The 19,468-nt window shown below is 41.4% G+C and overlaps 2 protein-coding genes across 3 annotated transcripts in view; both read left to right on the top strand.

The window, feature by feature from the left end:
* PDE6A (phosphodiesterase 6A) overlaps positions 1–19,468 on the top strand; it is a 65,799-nt gene that overhangs the window by 7,504 nt on the left and 38,827 nt on the right. Inside the window, exons 2-6 of one of the 2 annotated variants that reach the window (XM_059919555.1) lie at positions 641–793; positions 1,426–1,515; positions 2,066–2,206; positions 12,256–12,330; positions 17,281–17,345. In XM_059919555.1, the coding sequence (XP_059775538.1) occupies positions 641–793; positions 1,426–1,515; positions 2,066–2,206; positions 12,256–12,330; positions 17,281–17,345 (524 nt within the window). The remainder of the gene's footprint in view (positions 1–640; positions 794–1,425; positions 1,516–2,065; positions 2,207–12,255; positions 12,331–17,280; positions 17,346–19,468) is intronic. The other variant, XM_059919556.1, reaches the window with a different exon arrangement.
* On the top strand, positions 4,787–5,101 carry LOC132363854 (ribosome biogenesis protein SLX9 homolog). The gene has a single exon (XM_059919554.1). It carries the CDS (start codon positions 4,787–4,789, stop codon positions 5,099–5,101), a length of 315 nt encoding a protein of 104 aa, XP_059775537.1.

The raw sequence follows: 19,468 nt of genomic DNA, 5'->3' as shown, positions 1-19,468 counted from the left end.
CAATGACCTAGACCCAGGTCTGTCCTTATCCAGCCTTGCCTGAAAGGCAGCAGAGCTGAGGGCAGGTTCTGGAATCACACACACAAACAAGTAGTAAGTAACGCTAACTTTCTTGAGTTTCAGTTTCCCCCACTGTAAGATGGACTACTAATGGTCCCATCTCACAGGTTATTGGGAGGAATAAAGTGAGCTGATGCAGGCAAAGCGCCACACACAATACCTGCTAGTGACTGTGATTATTATACTCACTAAGGTCTTTTCCATACTCAAGTTTCTATTTTGGGCGAAACTGCCATCACCTCAAGAGAGCCTTCTCGAAACCTTCCTCCACAGATAAAGTCAACCCTCCGCCCCCATCCTTGGGCCCCTACAGCGCTGTGCTCACATTGTCTCCACAGCCCTTAGTGGGTCGTATTTCAGACTTTCTTCTACTGGATTTTGGAGGTTTCCAGGGCAGAAATCATCTCTAATTGCCTTCCCCCGCTGAAGCAGAGTAGATGGAAATGTCTTCATTCTTTTGTCAACAAGAGAATGGGGAGCTCCCTTACCCTACCCCTACCATGGGCACCTGGGGCTCTGTGTTGTTTTACTGTCTTTGCTCTGCATCTGCCCACTCAGGCTTGTCCCTGTCTTCCTTCAGGATGAATATTTCTGTGACTTCGTGGACACCCTCACAGAGTATCAGACTAAGAACATCTTGGCGTCTCCCATAATGAATGGGAAGGACGTGGTGGCCATAATCATGGCTGTGAATAAAGTGGACGGGCCCCACTTCACCAAGAGAGATGAAGAGGTAAGAATGCTTTAGAAATTGCTGGGGTGGCCATGCTAGCACATTCTCCCAGCTCACAAATCCTCTGACCCTTGCTATTTGGCCTGGCCTCGGTTTCCCCATCTGTAACATAAAGAAGTTAGTGGTCTGATGCTCTGTGAGGAAGGCAGGGCAGGATAATCATTAAGATACTGGACTTTGGAGCCGAGAACATAGGGATAATTGTTCTGGTTCTGCTAATATCTGTTTGACTTGGGCATGTTACATAATTTCTCTGAACCTCAGTTTTCTTATTTGTAAAATGGAGATGATTTTTTAGTATCTCTTATATAGAGTATCTATAGTATCTCTTGAGGTAGTTGTGACGACCAAGTAAGATAACATACATAAATGATGTATCACAGGGCCTGCAAACTCAATAAACAGTAGCAATTTTTCATGAATACACCCCTATTAATGTAGACATCCTACATTCTGTGAGTTTTTCCCTCTTATAATGCATCATTTTATGAGTCAGACTTCCATGACCCATCTGCTCAAACTGTCTCAGATGAAGCTTTGAAAATGTTCAGACTTATTTGCTGATTGTAGAAGTGGCCAGAGGAGGAATTTCTCCTTCTCATCTGTTTCCCCTCATGCTGTTTGATTTTCAGATTCTTCTCAAGTACCTCAATTTTGCAAATATAATCATGAAGGTGTTCCACCTGAGTTACTTGCACAGCTGTGAGACTCGGCGCGGCCAGGTAAAGGGCTTGGCTCGAGGGAATGGACTGGATGTGTCCTTTTACTGAAGCACTGATGTGCTCAACTGGAAAGGCAGTGAAAATAAAAGTGCCTGGGAACCCTCATACTGTCTCTGCTCAGTATCTCTGGGGTGCATGAGGTAGTAGATGTTTGTAAACCTGTATCCCAGAGTGATTGCATGAACAAGCTTTCAAGTCAGGCAGCTTGGATTTGAATCCCTGCTAAGCCATTTATCAGCTCTAAGACCCTGAGCAAATCACTTAACCTCTCCGAGCTTCAGTCTCCCCATTTGAAAAATGGGGAAAATTATGGGATAATGTATGTAGGGCACTTGTGCTCAATCAATGTTTGTTATTATCATTCTTATTAACAACCTAGGAGATAAAAGAAATGGGAAGAGTTGGACCCAGTAGAAGCTGCCCAGTTATTCACCTCTCTGAACCTCAGTTTCTCCATCTATAAAATGGGGACAATTATTGTATCTCTTGGTTATTGTGAGCTGCTGCTCTGTGCCTCAGAAACATTGACTATGTTTTTGTATTTTTTCAGATACTACTGTGGTCTGGGAGCAAAGTCTTTGAAGAACTTACGGACATTGAGAGGCAGTTCCACAAAGCCCTGTACACAGTCCGAGCCTTCCTCAACTGTGACAGATACTCCGTGGGGCTCTTGGACATGACCAAGCAGAAGGTGAGAAGACTTCAGGAGCAGATATTTCCAAGAACAGGTTAAATATATACCAGGTGGAGCCCAGACTTCTGTCACAAATTCAGTGCTCAGGGAAGAGGCTGGGAGGATGTGGATGGTTGTGAAAAGATTTTCATAGGTCTTTTACACTGAGGAGAGGACTACCAACCTTTAAAGAGGAAAAGTCATTCTAGGGCACAGGGGAGTAATAATAACCTGTATCTTCCCTTGTCTGTTGGAAAAAGATGAGTATGTGAGAAGAAGGCATGATGAGGTGGTAAAGGTAGGTGATAAAGAAGTTTCCATGCAGGATGAAAGTCCAGAAAGAAGAAAGTTCCCAACTTCAGGAATTCTCAGAAAATGCACTCAAAGGTGGGCAGAAACCTTTCCTATGGTGTATGGAGCCCAGGGCTCATTCAGGCAATTGAACTGGACGCATATGCTTAGATCTGGTCCCTCAGAATGCTCTGGGGCCACGTTGGCTAAGGCGGCAGAGACTCAACTGGCCCCCAGTCATGTTCTTCAGCTAGCTTTTCCCAAACCAACTCTGCCATTGCTCTTTCTCTACCTGTCTCTGCCTCCTGGAGCTAATCATTTTCTGCCTTGGAACAGAGTTCCAGAGTTACCTAGATATGTGATTTCCTCTCCCAAAGTCCCAAGATCCCTGTCGGTTTCATTTTGCATGCTTTGTCATGCTACGTGTGGTACACAGCCCAGTGGAGACCCTCCAAATATTTGGTCAAATGAATAAATGAATTGCAGAATCTGGGGTTGGAAAAGACCTTAGGTCTAGTCCAGAGGCTCCCAAATGTGACAGTATATTAGAATCTTCTGAAAAACTGTTTAAAAATTGCTGGGCTAATCATCAAAAAGTCTACAAACAATAAATACTGGAGAGGGTGTGAAGAAAAGAGAACCCTGCTACACCATTGGTGGGAATGTAAGTTGGTACAGCCACTATGGAGAAGAGTACAGAGAGAGGTTCCTCAGAAAACTAAAAATAAAATTACCATATAATCCAGCAATCCCACTCCTGGGCATATATCTGGACAAAACTATAATTCAAAAAGATACATGCACCCCTATGTTCATAGCAACATTATTCACCATAACCAAGACATGGAAGCAACCTAAATGTCCATTGACAGAGGAATGGATAAAGAAGATGTGGTACATATATACAATGGAATATTACTCAGCCATAAAAAAGAATGAAATAATGCCATTTGCAGCAACATGGATGGACCTAGAGATTATTATACTAAGTGAAGTAAGTCAGAGAAAGACAAATATCATATGATATCACTTATATGTGGAATCTAAAAAAAAAAAATGACACAAATGAACTTATTTACGAAACAGAAACAGACTCACAGACTTCAAAAACAAACTTATGGTTACCAAAGGGGAAATGTGGAGAGGAGGGATAAATTAGGAGTTTGGGATTAACATATACACACTACTATATATAAAATAGATAATCAACAAGGACCTGCTGTATAGCACAGGGAAATCTACTCAATATTCCATAATAACCTCTATGGGAAAAGAATCTGAAAAAGAATGGATATATGTATATATATAATGGAATCACTTAGCTGTACACCTGAAATTAATACAACATTGTAAATCAACTATACTCCAATAGAAAATAAAAATTAAATTAAAGAAGAATAAATAGAAAATCTAACTAGACCTATACCAAATAAAGAGATCGACTTAGCAATTAAAAAAAACTTCCTACAAAGAAAAGCCCACAGCCAGATATTTTCACTGATGAATTCCACCAAATATTCAAAGAAAAATTAATGCCAATCCTTCACAAACCCTTACAAAAATAAAAGAGGATGGAACATTTCCCTACTCATTCTGTGAGGCCAGTATTACCCTGATACCGAAGATATCACAAGAAAAAACCCTACAGACCAAAAACCCTACAGAATACAGATGCAACAAATCTTCTACAAAATACTAGCAAAATAAAAACTGTGGTCACATATAAAAATCATGGTCAATTGATTTTCAACAAGGGTGCCAAGACCATTCAAAGGGGAAAGAACAGTCCTTTTAACAAATGGTGCTGGAACAACTGGATATCCACATGCTAAAGAATGAATTTGGGGTCCTACTTCACATCATATACAAAAATTAATTTGAAATGGAGCACAAACCTTAAACTATAAAATCTCTTAGAAGAAAACATAGATGTAAATCTTTGTGGCCTTGGATTAGGCAACAGTTTCTTGGATATGACATCAAAAGCACTAGCAACGAAAGGAAAACCAGATAAATTGGGCTCCATCAAAATTTAAAACATTTGTGCTTGAAAGGACACTAATGAAGAAAGTGAAAAGACAATCCATAGAATAGGAGAAAATATTTGCAAATCATATGTCTGATAAAGGTCTAGTATGTAGAATATGAAAAGAACTCTTAAAATTAGGAGTATGGACAGACTTAGAGAACGAACTTATGGTTACCAAGGCGGAAGGGTGGGGAGAAGGGATAGTTAGGGAGTTTGAGATAGACGTGTACACACTGCTGTCTTTAAAATGGATAACCAGGTGGGTCTCTGCCTGGGACATGGGGAAAGTGAGGGGCCTGCGGGCCTGGGTGCACCAGGCTGCCGTGAGGCCCACAGGGGAGGCCACGCCCGACCCCGGGCCCCCCACACGGGAGGCAGCCCCTCTGCAGGCCTCGGCTGGCGGAGTCGTGGGGACGGAGTGGGCCTTCATGAATGCCAGTGTCTTTGCTGGGACCACGAAAGACCCCAGTGCCTTGGTGCAGAAGCTGGGCATGGACGCAAGGGGCACCACCTCCATCAGGAGAGGTGCCAAGGCCACGGCGGTTTTGCCCAAGAAGGAGAAGCTGAAGCTGAGGCGTGAGAGGTGGCTATAGAGGGATGCAGTTTCGATCCCTGGTCTGGGAACTAATCCCATATGCAGCGGGGCAACTAAGCCTACGCGCTGCAAATACTGAGCCTGCGCGCTCGGCGCCACAACCAGAGAGAAGCCTGCGCACCACAACGAAGCGCCCACGTGCTGCAAGGAAGAGCCAGCGCAGCCAAAATAAAATTTTAAAAATTAAAAAAAATTAAAAAATGGATAACCAACAAGGACCTACTGTATAGCACAGGGAACTCTGCTCAACGTTATGTTTCAGCCTGGCTGAGTCACTCTGCTGTGCACCTGAAACTATCACAACATTGTTAATCGGCTATACTCCAATATAAAAGAAAAAGTTTTAAAAAAATTAGGAGTATGGGATTAACAGATATGAATTACTATACGTAAATAGATAAGCAACAATGATTTACTGTATAGCACAGGGAACTATACTCAATATCTTGTGATAACCTATAATGGAAAAAAATATATATATATCAATCACTTTGCTGCATACCTGAAACTAACACAAAATAGTAAATCCACTATACTTCAATTTTTTTTTAAAGTTTGATGTTTTGCTCATGAAGGAAAAAAAAAAAAACCTCCTACAACTCAACAATAAAAAGATAACTCAATTTAAAAAAATAAAGTAAAATGAAATAAATAAACATTGCTGGGTTACACGATAGTCTGCCTTTTTTACATAATGTTCTGTGAACATAATTTTTATCAGTACATGTGGATTTTTTTAAGACAACATATATACACATAACATACACACAGAAAAGAGCACTAATTACAGGAGAATAGTTTGATGAATTACCACAGAATGAACATCCCACTTAACTACCACCAAGATCAAGAAATAGAACATAACTGGCCCCTCAGAAGCCCCTTTCTTACCCCTTTCCAGTAACTCCCACCCCTTCCTCCCTAAAGGTAACCACTATCTGACCTTTAAAGCTATGTTAGTTTTGCCTATTTTTGAAGTTCATATAAGTGGAATCATATAAATACATACTCTTTTGCGTCTGGCTTCTTTTGATCAGCATTTGGGTTGTAAGATTCATTCTTATTGCTCCTCATAGCATTAGTTCATTTTCATTCTTGTGGAATATTCCATTATATGAATAATCTGCAAAGTATTTATTTATTCTACTCTTGATGGACATTTGCATTTTCAGGTTTGGGCTTTTATGAATATTGCTATTATGAACACTCTAGTACATATTTTTTGGTACAAAGTTGTACCCATTTCCCATTTCAGTTAGGTATTTACCTGGGAGTAGAAATTCTGGGTAATAGCTTTTTTTTTTTTTTTTAATATTTATTTATTCATGGCCACGTCAGGTCTTAGTTGCGGCCTGCAGGATCTTTCCTTGTGGTGCACGGGCTTCTCTCTAGTTGTGGTGCCTGGGCTCCAGAGCACGTGGGCTCAGTAGTTTGCGACGCACAGGCTCTCTAGTTGAGGCACGCAGTCTCAGTAGTTGTGGCACACAGGCTTAGTTGCCCCGTGGCATGTGGGATCTCAGTTCCCTGACCAGGGATCGAACCTGCGTCCCCTGCATTGGAAGGCAGATTGTCAACCACTGGACCACCAGGGAAGTCCCTAGCTTTTTTTTAAATTGAAGTACAGTTGATGTACAATATTATATAAGTTACTGGTGTACAATATAGTGATTCACAATTGTTAAAGGTAAGAATTACCTTTAATATTACTCCTCTGGGTAATAGTTTTAATAGATATTGCCAATCTGATTTTCAAAATTATTGTACCATTTTACCCTCCCACTAGCAATGTAGGGGGTGTCCTCACTAATACTTGGTATTGCCATCTTACTAATTTAGCCATTTTGGTGGGTGTGTAGTGTTATCTCTTTGAGTGTTAACATGTGTCACCTAATGACCAGGAAGCTTTATGTTTATTGACCATTTGGATATCTTTTGTGAAGTGCCTGTTCAAGTCTTTTCCCCATTTTTTTTATTCTATTGTATGGTTTTATCTTACTTATTTGTCAGAGTTCTTAACAAATGCTGGATATGGGTCCTCTGTTGAATGCAACATTGCAAATATCTTCTCCCATACTGTGCTCTCATTATCTTATGTTTTGATAAATGTAAGTTTTAAATTATATTGTAGCCCAATTTATCAATCTTTTCCTTTATGGTTATTGGTTTTTATGCCCTATTTAAGAAATCTTTCCTGGCCCCAAGGTGATAAAGATATTCACCTATTTTAACTTCTAAAAGCCTTATTGTTTGAACTTTCACATACAGCTCTACAATCTACCTAACATTTCTAAAATGTAGAGCATGAAGTAATGTCAATATTAATTTTTCCCATATAGATATCCAATTGACAAGTACTTGAAAAGACCATCCTGCTCCCCCACTGTTCTACTGAAAAGACCATATTTCTCTATCATACCTCTATCATCAATCAAGTGTCCATATAGTGGGTCTGTTTCTGGACTCTCTATTTTGTTCCCTTGGTATATTTATCTATTCTTCTGCAATACCATACTGTCTTAATTATAGTACCTCTATAAAATATCTTGATATGCAGTGGTAAAAGACCTCTAAGTTTGTTGTCATTATATACTAGAGTTTTTCATCATGTTTTACGTCTCTTACACTCCTTTCTGTATTTTCCGCCCTTTTATATTTTTGTTTTTTAGTTTGAATATTTCTTCTGATCCATGAATCTTCAGTTGTGTCTAATTGGCTGTTAAAACTATCTATTGAGTTCTTAATTTCAGGTATTTTTCAATTTTAGAATTTCCATTTCATCTTTCTTGAGGTTTCCAGTGCTCTTCTAAAATTCTCTATTCTGTATTTGATTTCTTGGACGTAATCAGTTATTTTAGAGTCTGGGTCTGAGAGCTATAATATCTGTGGATATATTCTATGGCTGTTTTTCTATAGTCTGTTTTATCTCTTGATTTTCAGTTAATCCTTATCTTGTACATGACTATTTATTTTTGTTTGAACATTAGAGACATGTATAAAACATTTTAGAGATGATTTGAAACTCTGGGCAATGTTATATTCCTCCAAAGGGGATTTATGTTACTTCTGGCTAGCGGTTGAGATAAAGGCAGAGCATCTGAATCCAATCAGGGATTGAGCTGATTTGAAGCTGGTCTTCAGTTTTTGCAAGGGATGTTCTGTTTCTGATTCACTTTTACTCCTAGGGTATAAACCTTTAAGAAGGGCCGGCTGAAACCTGGGTTGATTTCAAGGGTCCCTCCTCCTTGGCAGGCCCTGAATTCCAGTTTTATCCTACTAGCCCAGTAAGTCTGCACAGCTTCCCAGCAGCTCCCACAGCATCTTTGGTATCAGCAAGGGGATCAAGAGGAAAAGCTGAATCAGACATTAGGCTCACATCTCTGGGCTTCCCTTCTCTGTGGGATCTTGGCGTATCAAGTCCTTGCTGCCTTGCTAGCTCTATGATTCCTTCAAATGAATGTTTATATACACATATGCACACATACACATATACAGTCCAGATTTCATAATAATTCTCAGTTGGAGGACTGGTCTGAAACAAACTGGCCACCATTAATAGGAGTAGAAACCCTCTTTCTTTGTTCTTTAGTCCACATAGATTTACCTCATTCTTCTAAATAGTATGGATATACCATAATTAATTTATCCTTTCCCCTATTTCTGGGCATTTAAATCATTTCTAAATAGTCTTGCAATTAAAGACAATGCTATAATGAACAACCTTGGAGTTAAATTCCTGCACACTTGACAGAGGCTATCTATAGGACAAAGCTGTGAAAGTAGATTACCAAGAAAAAAATTTTATTTTGCTTTCCCAAAATTTTCCCTCTAAAGGCTAAATCATTTTATACTCACTCACACTGCATGAGAATTCCATTTCTCCAAACTCCTGCCAATTCTGTATATCATAAATCTTTTTATTTTTTCCTACTTAAATGGGCAAAAAATGTTATTGTTTTTTTCTAATTGTTTTTTCACTGATTACCAAGTGAGGGTAAATACATTTATATGTTTATTTGTGAGTTAACTTTCTTTCTTCCATATATTGCCCAGATTTTTCTGGGCAACATATGCCCATTTTTCCACCTTTAAAATTGAATTCTTTGTCTATTTCTTATTAAAATATAAGAGTGCTTTATCTATGATATAGACTATATCTCTGTCACATAGGCTGCAACCATATTTTCCCTTTCTGTGGATTATATTTTAACTTTGTTTATGGCCTCTTTCATCATACAGAAGATTTAAATTTTCTTTTATGGCTTCTGCGTTTTGAATTTTGTTTAAGAAAGACTTCCTCAACCTTAATATTATAGTCTGAAATAATCTTTGTGTTTTGATTAATATATTTTCATCTTTCACTCATCTTTTGAAATTATTAATACGTTACGGTATAAGGTAGGGATAAATTTTGTGCCCACCTCATAATTCCCCATTTAAAGAACAGTCTACCCTTTCTCCACTGTTTTGAAATGCCACCATTTTGATATGCCATTTTACCATATAACAGATTTCCATATATTCATGGGTTTATTATTCTGATTTTTGCCTTTAAAATAGCTCCCTAAGTGATTCTGTTGCAGTTGGGCCATATACTGATTTTAGGGAACCTCTGGCTCTAGTGCAACTGTCCATTTGATTTTTGTAAATTCTTGAATCAAGTATTTTGCCAAATATGGCTAAATCCAGCAATAAGCACTTTGATACTCCTTCAGGAAGTAGCAAATGAATTCATACAAATGAATGGTTCTATTTTTTAATCAAAAGAATTTCTGAGTAGTTGAATTCAAAAGAAATTTGGAGGTGCAAACTGAGCACCATTTTAAGGCGTTCAGTTTGCACCTTAAAGGATCTGAACACAGCTCTGAGCTGCAGTGTTCTGCCCTCTGTTTCTTTTGAACTCCCCCTCAAAAGGGAAAGTCACATTTAAGCAAGAATATCCTGACTTAGTCATCCCCAATAGATGGAACAATCTAGCAATGAGAAGTGGGCTGGGCTGCCTATAATCACTCTAAGAACCTACCTCCCCCTCCCCTCACACCGCCCCACCCCAGGTAGCTAAGCTCTTACCTGAAGTATTGACATTATGAAAAAAGTCAATAAAGGTCACTGAATTGTACACTTAAACTGGGTGAATCATACGGTATATGAATTATATCTCAAAAAAGCTGTTTAGAAATAAAAGAGAGAGAGAGATTGAGACAGAGGAAGGCAAGCATAAACATGCCCCACATTCCACCCAACCCTTTGTTTACAACATCTGCTTCTCCTTGGGACAATCTTCAGAATCACTCAGAGTTTGACCTTGACAGTGTCAGCCCCATGTCCTACTTCTGGACTCCTCTAACATTTGTGTTCTCCTTTTATTACTGTTTTGGTTCTTACCCCATCTACCTTACTACAGTTACTTGAGGGCTTAATTCTCTCCTCCATGACATAGCAGATTCCTCCAGGGCATAAACTTTGCCTTGTCCATCTCTCTCTATCTAGCAGCAAGCATGTTGTGGAGCTTAGGTAAGTCCCCAGTTCACATTTTCACCCAGAATTGAATTGCTTCCTGTGGTTGGTAGTCAAGAGAAGAGCCCAACTGGGCAGAAGGGTGAGGATGTGAAATCTGAATTTCATGTGGAGTCCCTTCTGCTTGCCCTCTGGATGATATTAGAACAAACCCCCATGACAAACATGTTCAAACAAGAGAGAGAGGTCAAGAAGCATCCTGCCCACAGTAACCCAGAGCTAGTGAATCACGGCCCCTAAATACCAACAGATAAATGAACAGAGAGGCACTGGAGGACAGAGGCCTCCTCCGCCAGGCCCAGATTGGGCCCAATACAAGCTGTGCAGCTGCGTGTGCAGTAGGAAAACCAGCGGAGAAGTAGCAAGGGAGCGCCTGCATGGCTTCCCAGTTTCTTCTCCTGGGGCTGCGTGACCATGCAGAGCCTTTGCCAACCCTTTTCTCTCCTCTCTCTGCCCCTGTCTTTGCCAGTTGTCTTACAGGTGTCATCCTTTCCTGTTGGAGCCCAGATATGTGTCTATCCGTCCATATTTGGCACCATTGTCTGTTCTTTCTTTCTTATCTAGAAAAAAATTTTTTTCCCTATTACAAAAGCCATAAATTTTATTAGGGAATAATTGCTAAATAAAGTATAATCTCATTCCAATCCCCCAGAGAAAACCAGTTGTTAATGCTTTGTTGTGAATTCTTTGACAGCATTTTCTGTATAAACACTGGGGCCACATGATTTATCTATTTTTGTCACCTCACATTTTTTACTCATCAGTGTATCATGGACATCTTTTTAATCAATACCTACACAACTGTTAACATCATTGTTACTAGACGTACCATAATTGATTTAATAAGTCCCCTCCTATTGGACACTTAGGTTTTTTCTGATTTTTCACTGCTATAAATGATACTGCAAGAAACACTGTTCCAGCTAAACGTTTGCTCACATGCTTAGCATGTATTAATACTTAAGGTAAATTTCTTAGCCATAGTGTCCCCATTTTCCCTCTCATGTCCCATAGCACAGGGAGTATGAGGGTGCTCCAACCTAACTCCCATTTCTTGGTTATTGATTAGATAGATCCAGTTCTTTTTTTTTTTTTTTAATTTTTATTTATTTTTTGGCTGCATTAGGTCTTTGTTGCTGCGCGCAGGCTTTCTCTAGTTGCAGCGAGTGGGGGCTACTCTTCGCTGCGGTGCGTGGGCTTCTCATCGCAGTGGCTTCTCTTGTTGTGCAGCACGGGCTCTAGGCGCATGGGCTTCAGTAGTTGTGGCTCGCAGACTCTAGAGCGCAGGCTCAGTAGTTGTGGTGCAGGGGCTTAGTTGCTCCGCAGCATGTGGGATCTTCCCAGACCAGGGATCGAATCCATGTCCCCTGCATTGGCAGGCGGATTCTTAACCACTGCACCACCAGGGAAGTCCCTAGACAGATCCAGTTCTGATGATATTGATATATCCCAAAGCACAGACATGACTGACATTCTCCAACTCTAGTGAATCTTGCAGCCCTTCCAACCTTTGGTTTCACTGAGCTCTGCCCATCTTCCAGATTTCAGTGATAGATGACTACTACAGGTAGTCTTCTTTTCTTAATCTTTTTCTGATCTACTTTCAAGACACATAATTATTGTTTTTCTCATTCCTAGGAATTTTTTGACGTGTGGCCAGTCCTGATGGGTGAGGCTCCACCCTACTCTGGTCCCAGGACTCCAGATGGAAGGGTAGGTCTCTCTCTAGCCTGTCCAATGTGATCAAATGTTTAATGAAATGCAAACAAATAAGGCACTGTAGGCCCTGCTGAAGTTTCTTTACCACTTAGGTATTTATCTTCTCTGGGTTGGGTTGTCTCCCTTGAAATTATAATTCCTCACAATTGCTCAAGCCCTGTAATTTGCAAGGTATTTTAATATCTCACTGGAGTTTCACAATAACCTGGTGGGACTGACAAAGGAGGAATAAATATTCTCATTCCATAGATGAGGAAAGAACTCCAGAAAGATCAAGCAATCTGCTCAAGGATCCACCCAGCATGAAAACTGTAGACAATTAAAGCTGCAAATAATCTTAAAATCTAATCTAAAATGTACAAATTGATAGCCAGAAGGTCAATTCCAGCCAATAGATAAATATGTTTGGCTACATAAGTTTTTTTAGTTTTTCTTTGTTTTTACTTTAAAACAGTTTTGAATTGGCAGCTTAGCACTTAAAAATCAAGGTATTTCTGATAAACATCTAGATTCTCAGTTTCTTTTCAAAAGGTGGCAGATCAGTCAAAACTGGACCCACAGTCCTGCAGGGTAAATTTGATCGGAGCTGAGTAGCAGCTGCCTCCTTGCAATGTGTGGCCTGAACTCTCTAGTTTGCACGGTCCCCCTGACTCCTCCTTGTATACCCCTGGCCTCCTCCTCTCATTTATGTTTCTATCAGGTCTCTCTTGGCACTTCAGTTTGTGACTTCTGGTTTCCTACTATTGCTACATTTTAAAGGTGAGGCATAAACACTTTAGAGAAGCTGAAATGAAGTGTGTGGGGATGTAAAGATGCAGCAGGGTAGACAGACCTGGCACTCGAATGGCCTATAGAACCTGTAGAATGACAGAGTGACTTTAGCTGAGGCCACATAGAATAGGTAAGCAGCAGAGTCATGTCCTGGATTGAGTTTTAGTGCAGCATTCCTCCCACAAAACCTTCCAGCCTGTCTGAAATGGTATATCAATTTCTGCTAGGAGGCCTGATTCCCCCCAGCCAACACTAACCCTACCCAAAATAAAGATAAAGGACAGCGTGTGTATGTTTCTGTGTCCCTGTGTGTGTGTGTGTGTGTGTGTGTGTGTGTGTGTGACAGACTTTATTTAATCTTAATTCAAACTCTAGGGATTTAGAATTAACACCCTGGCCTGTGAGCTTCATATACACACCAGAAAAGATTTCAACCTTGGAATCTAAACTGTTCTGCTTTATCCAAAATGACCTTTATAACCTGCCGCTGTCCAGTTTCAAACTACTCTTTTGCCCACACAATTTCATGATTTCATTTGGGAAGACTGAGTCTTCAAGGCTTACATCATGTGCTGCTGTCAGAAAACTATTTGGGGACATTTTTTCTTTTTAAGTACAGCTTTTTGTGTTGGCATAGTTGAGATGTTACTACTGAGCTTTTCATCTAATTCACATATGAGCTGGACTTGTTCCTAAAATTTAGAATTCTAGGAACTATATAGAATAGAGATCACCATAGCTTTCAGACACCACCAACTTCAATTAATTTCAGTTTCCCGGGCTGCTTTAATATTCAGCTCTCTGAGCTGAGCCCCGAGGTCAGAGGTCATCTCCAATTCCATGACAGCCAGAGAAATATCAGGCTCTATCTAACTTATCCTTTTGCCTTCTAACATCACTCTCACACTTTATCTGCCACATTCACGTTAGAAATACAATCTTCATCTGGATCTTGACCAATACAATCTTCATCTGGATTTTGACCAATTAACCTCCCCAAATCTTGGTTCTGAAGTTCCCCCAAAGCAACTACACCTCACTTCATATCCTCTTAAAAATAAAGTGTTGTGTGTGTTTTGTAATTATGAAAAAGGCTAAGTAGGCTTCATGGAAAAAAAAAAATAGCACTTCTTTTAAAACTGGTATATTTCCATGCATGATGATTTGGCTCTGGCTGTACGTGGCTCTTTCAAAGACCCTGTGTTACAGCGTCAGCTGCTTAGGTGCAAGGTGACAAAGGCACTCATTGATGGCTTGGTTTTGACTTTCCAAAGGCTGGTGAATTTCTACATGAATATGGCCTTGAAAGCAACTTGGCTGAGCTACAGTGTGTGGAAAAAGTTCTGTTTACCTAAAGCACACTGATCTTTTTGTTGCTTTCTGTGAAAGCACAATTGATTCTCCTGTGGGTTTAAAAGAAAAAAAGTCCATTTCTCACCTTTCTAAAGGAATCTCATGGAGACCCCTGGGTGGGGCAGTTTACCAGGCCCAGGGATCCAGCAGCTTCCCTGGGAGAGCAGTGAATAGCCCAGGCCCAAGGACAGATGGCCCTGAAGCAAGAAGGCCCTCTCCCCCTCCCAGAAGGAAACAGCTCTACCAAAGTCCCAGCAGATAATGTGGCCACCTTTGATTTCTAGAACTGCCCATAGGATATGACCTCACTGTTTTAAAATGTTCTTACCGCAATGTATTTATATTTATTGAAAAAGTAATACATGAGCACAGAGAACAGCTCACACCATACAAAAGAGCACAGCACAGAAATCCAGCCTGCCCTGAGGCAGCCACTGTGCCACTGTGAGCGGTCTACCTTTCCCAAATGTCCATGGACATTCCTGGGTGTGTGTACGTATGTGTGTGTGTGTGTGTGTGTGTGTGTGTGTATATATATATATATATATATATATATATACACACACACACACACACACACACATTCCACCACCACCACCCTTGACAAGTGTGATGATTCTATTTTGTGCCTTACTTTTCCCACTTGAGTATATTTTGGCATCTTTCCCTATCAGCACAGATACAGCTAGTCACTCTGGAGACATGCGAAGTATCCACTATGTGCAGGCACTCAGTTTGCTTAACCATCTCTAAGTGATAGATATCAGCTATCTCCAGACTTTTTAAAGCAGTCTGGTTGAGAGCCCTAGATGGGGAAAACAATGCTGTTACCTACATTTTGGAATATATCTATAGGATTTATTAGCATATGTAGAATTACTGGGTCAAAGAATATGAGCATTTTAATCTATGAGAGACTATCTGTCTATGCTAACTCTCCAACCATAGTCTTAGAATCATAGCTGGAAGGGGCTTTAGGGATTCCCTAATTCAGTTTTTTAAATTCCCGGATTATCTTTAGAACCCAAGGCTCCCACAGTGGCTGCCTGGGCCAGGGGTGAACGGGGGCAGAGGAGGACAGGACAGGGAGGGAGGGAAAACCAGGAGAGATGCAGGATCTCCATGTACCCAACTCTGCTTCCATTAGGGCGGCGTTACTTTCCTCTGCTTTATAGGATTAGGGCCCATGCTTTGTTAGGGGAAAGGGTTCTGCTACTTGACACCAACAACAAACAAACACCACCGATTTTACAGCTGGGGAAACTGAAGCCCAGAAAGGACACACAGTGGAACCAAGACCAGAGCCTGAGTCTTTGCACTCTAGCTCTATTCCTAACTCCATTTCATCGTGCTGTGGGGTTCACCTGGTCTTCCCTTGGATGTTTCCTACTGCAGGGAGCTCATACCTACCGTGGAGCAGCCGATGCCATGGGAGCCGCTAGAGAAGGGTTCAATCACTGTAGCTGCTTCCAATGCTGGGCATTGAGGAGCAGAGCCTCTCTCTCCCTAGTGAGCCTGAAGAAGGTCACGATTGCCCGTCAGCTAGACACCCTTGACTAGACGAGGAATTTCCCTTTGTGGAGGTTCTGAGTCAGGAGGCCTGGATGGGGCCCAGGTATCAACATTTAAATCTCTAGGGCAATATTTCTCAAAATAACCTGTAGTAGAGGAACAATTTTTTTTTAATTTCCAATTTATTTTGGACTGATACTTTTCAAGATATGATAAAAGTCTATTATGCAAAAAATAAAAATTTAAAAAGACATACAAAACTTGTCTTTTTTAAATTATCAGTTTCAACGGACCTAACCTAACTCAGTCAAATTGCTGTAAAAGTTTCTAAACACTGACTGTCAATTTCTGTTTTTATCTCATCATGGAATAGTAACAAATAGTTTGCAGACTGGTACCAGTCCAGGGACCACACTTTGAGTAGCCCCCATTCTAGGTGAGAGTGCTACCGAGAGGAAAACACTATTTTAAGCTATTAACCTTACGTGACAGCAGAAAGAGCTCTGAGCACAGGAGTCAGGGGCCAAGGTTCTGGTCCTGGCTTACTGTCTTACTACAAACGAGTCCTTTCCTCTCTCTGGGTCTCAGTTTTCCTATTTGTAAAATGATTATTACTAACCTGCCCATCACATTCCAATAAGGTGATGGATTTTTTTCCCTGGAGAGCTAGGGAAAAGGAACCACCTGCCAGTGTCCAACCCCATGTTAGGAAGTCATGTAATTGAACAGATCTAATTTAAGAGAATAGGGGTTTTAATGGTGTAAGGAGGTGGGAGGGATGGAAGAGGTGGAATGTGAGTCGGGAAGCATGAGGGATGATTGGGAAGGCAAGTCTGGAAGAGCTGACGCAGCAAAGAGCAGCTGAGTGGAGGAGTGAAGGAGAAAGGGGGCCGTGACCATGGAGCTGACCCCACATGGAAGATGGCTGGGTTGACGATGATGCTAAATGGGACAGAAGCCTCCTTCCACCTCCCTCTCTCACTAGACTCCACCAGCAATCTTTCTCTCTTTCTCCTTGTACTGAACCCCCAGATTCCCTTGGAACACTTCCTATGTCTCTTTCCAGCCCCAGATCCCAGCCCCTGCCTGGCCACTGTGAGCTGGTTCCAAGGAGAAGCACACTGAACCCTGAGAGTCAGCTGAGGACAGTGAGCTCCAGGGGCACTGGGACACGCCCTTAGAAGGTCAGGCTGGTGCTTCTGGAAAACCACAGGGCACAGGGTAAAGAACAAAGCCTTTCTCAAGGACACACTCCTGCTGAAGTACTGTCTCAGGCTCTGAAGAACTTTCTCTATCTCTTTTGCCTAGGAAATCAACTTTTACAAGGTCATTGACTACATCCTGCATGGCAAAGAAGACATCAAAGTCATCCCGTAAGTCTCTTCTCAAAACATGTAGAATTGCAGGCACATTATCAGTGTCCATAAGGTATTCATTCCAAGATCGACACTAACCAAACCCAAGAAGGCCACACACTCTGTTCGAGGCAGGGAGAGCCGTAAGGAGGCAGTGTGGAAGGGTGGAAAGACCATGCAGTTTGGCAAATGAGGCTGGATTCTGAGTCAGCTGCTGTGAGTTCAAGTCCCAAGTCCAGTGTCAATAAGTGGCCTGGGGACTTCCCTGGTGGTGCAGTGGTTAGGAATCCGCCTGCCAGTACAGGGGACATGGGTTCAATCCCTGGTCCGGGAAGATCCCACATGCCACGGAGCAACTAAGCCCATGTGCCACAACTACTGAGCCTGCGCTCTAGAGCCCACGAGTCACAACTATTGAGCCCACGTGCCACAACTACTGAAGCCTGCATGCCTAGAGCCCGTGCTCCGCAACAAGAGAAGCCACCACAATGAGAAGCCCGCACACCACATTGAAGAGTAGCCCCTGCTCATAGCGACTACAGAAAGCCCGAGCACAGCAACGAAGACCCAACGCAGCCAAAAATAAATTAATGAATTAATTTATTAAAAAATAAATTAATGAATTAATTTATTAAAAAATAAATAAGTGGCCTGTTTGGGACTCTCTATAGAATGAGGCCATGGTGTCTGATCACGGCTTTTCAATGATTTTCTATGGAGGCACATCTGGGGCCTAATGCAGAGGGTGAGGCAAAGGCAGGAAGTTGGCAAAGAAAGTGACTCAGCCCTCAAGGAAAGCTTACTCTCTCTCTCTCTCTTTTTTTTTTAAAATTTTTTTTTATTTATTTAGGCTGCCGCAGGTCTTAGTTGTGGCATGCAGGATCTTTAGTTGCTGCATTCAAGCTCTTAGTTGCAGCATGCATGCGGAATCTAGTTCCCTGACCAGGGATCGAACCCGGGGCTCCTGCATTGGGAGCGCATAGTCTTACCCACTGGACCACCAAGGAAGTCCCGGAAAGCTTATTCTCTAATGTCTTCTTATATGACCTAGGAGGATAATGAAAAGGCAAGAACTCCCAGAGGGTGAGGCCTCCAACCTACCTGCAGGTGGTGGAAGCTCAAAGGCCATTTTAAGATTTCAACAGTCAAGAACGTTTTTAGTATCAGCTTGTACTTTTTGATCAGTAGAGCACTCTCCAAAACTTAGCTGCCTTGTTACCTATGTGAATCCTCTGTGGGTACCAAGAGCCACCCCACAGTTCTGTCTGAGGCTTGGCTGTCTTTCCCAACTGAACTGCAGACTCCGTGAGGCTGTGATCAGCCTCTGTGGGAGAGCCTCACCTTTGGTCTCTTTTCTGGTCCAAATGAAGGGATTTATAGCAGGTCACCTTAATCCTTAAATAGTGGTTGTGAGAGGCCACAACTGTTGCCAAACAATTTTGATAATCCTGTCACTCAGATCACTCAGTTCTCTGGTTTATCTTTTACTGGTTGGGGATGAGAGACTGCTTCAGGTTCCTGAGTTTCTGGGTTCTCTCTGTTCAGTCCTGTTTGCATGAAGACTGAGTCTTTCCTAAACTCGTCTCTTTCTTTTTCTTTTTTTTCCTTGTCAACTGCATATTCTGCCACCATTCTGTTTTCTAACCACTTCTCTAGAGGTGCCAGTTTATCAAACTCACTGCCTGTATTCTGAGTTATCACAGATCACAGTTCTCCCCAATGTCTCACCACTCCTCACCAAGTATCACACCCTTCTAGCCTCTGATAACATCCACCTTGCTGCCTTCTACAGTGTGGCTGTATCCACACTGAATTTAATATAAATTCTTAGAAGTAACTTAAAGAGATTATACTATCATGCAGCACGGAAACAAAAAGTGCCTTTGAATGGCACAAAAAGCCAGGAAAAAGGTGTGAAATATGATAAAAATCTATACCTAAATGCTAAAAGAGCTCTGTTGATATTCATAAAGTAATAATTATAAGTTCAAAAAGCACTGTATTACAGATTAATTGGCAGAATATTATCTTTCTCAGTTGCATATAAGAAATGGTTCTTGGGAATCCCCTGGCCATCCAGTGGTTACAACTCCACGCTTCCAATGTAGGGGGCATGGGTTCCATCCCTGGTAGGGGAGCTA

The sequence above is a fragment of the Balaenoptera ricei genome, chromosome 3 (assembly GCF_028023285.1).
Source record: "Balaenoptera ricei isolate mBalRic1 chromosome 3, mBalRic1.hap2, whole genome shotgun sequence".
NCBI classification, from domain to species: domain Eukaryota; kingdom Metazoa; phylum Chordata; class Mammalia; order Artiodactyla; family Balaenopteridae; genus Balaenoptera; species Balaenoptera ricei.
The sequence above is the reverse complement of the archived record's forward strand: the minus strand, read 5'-3'. Positions and strand labels throughout refer to the sequence as shown.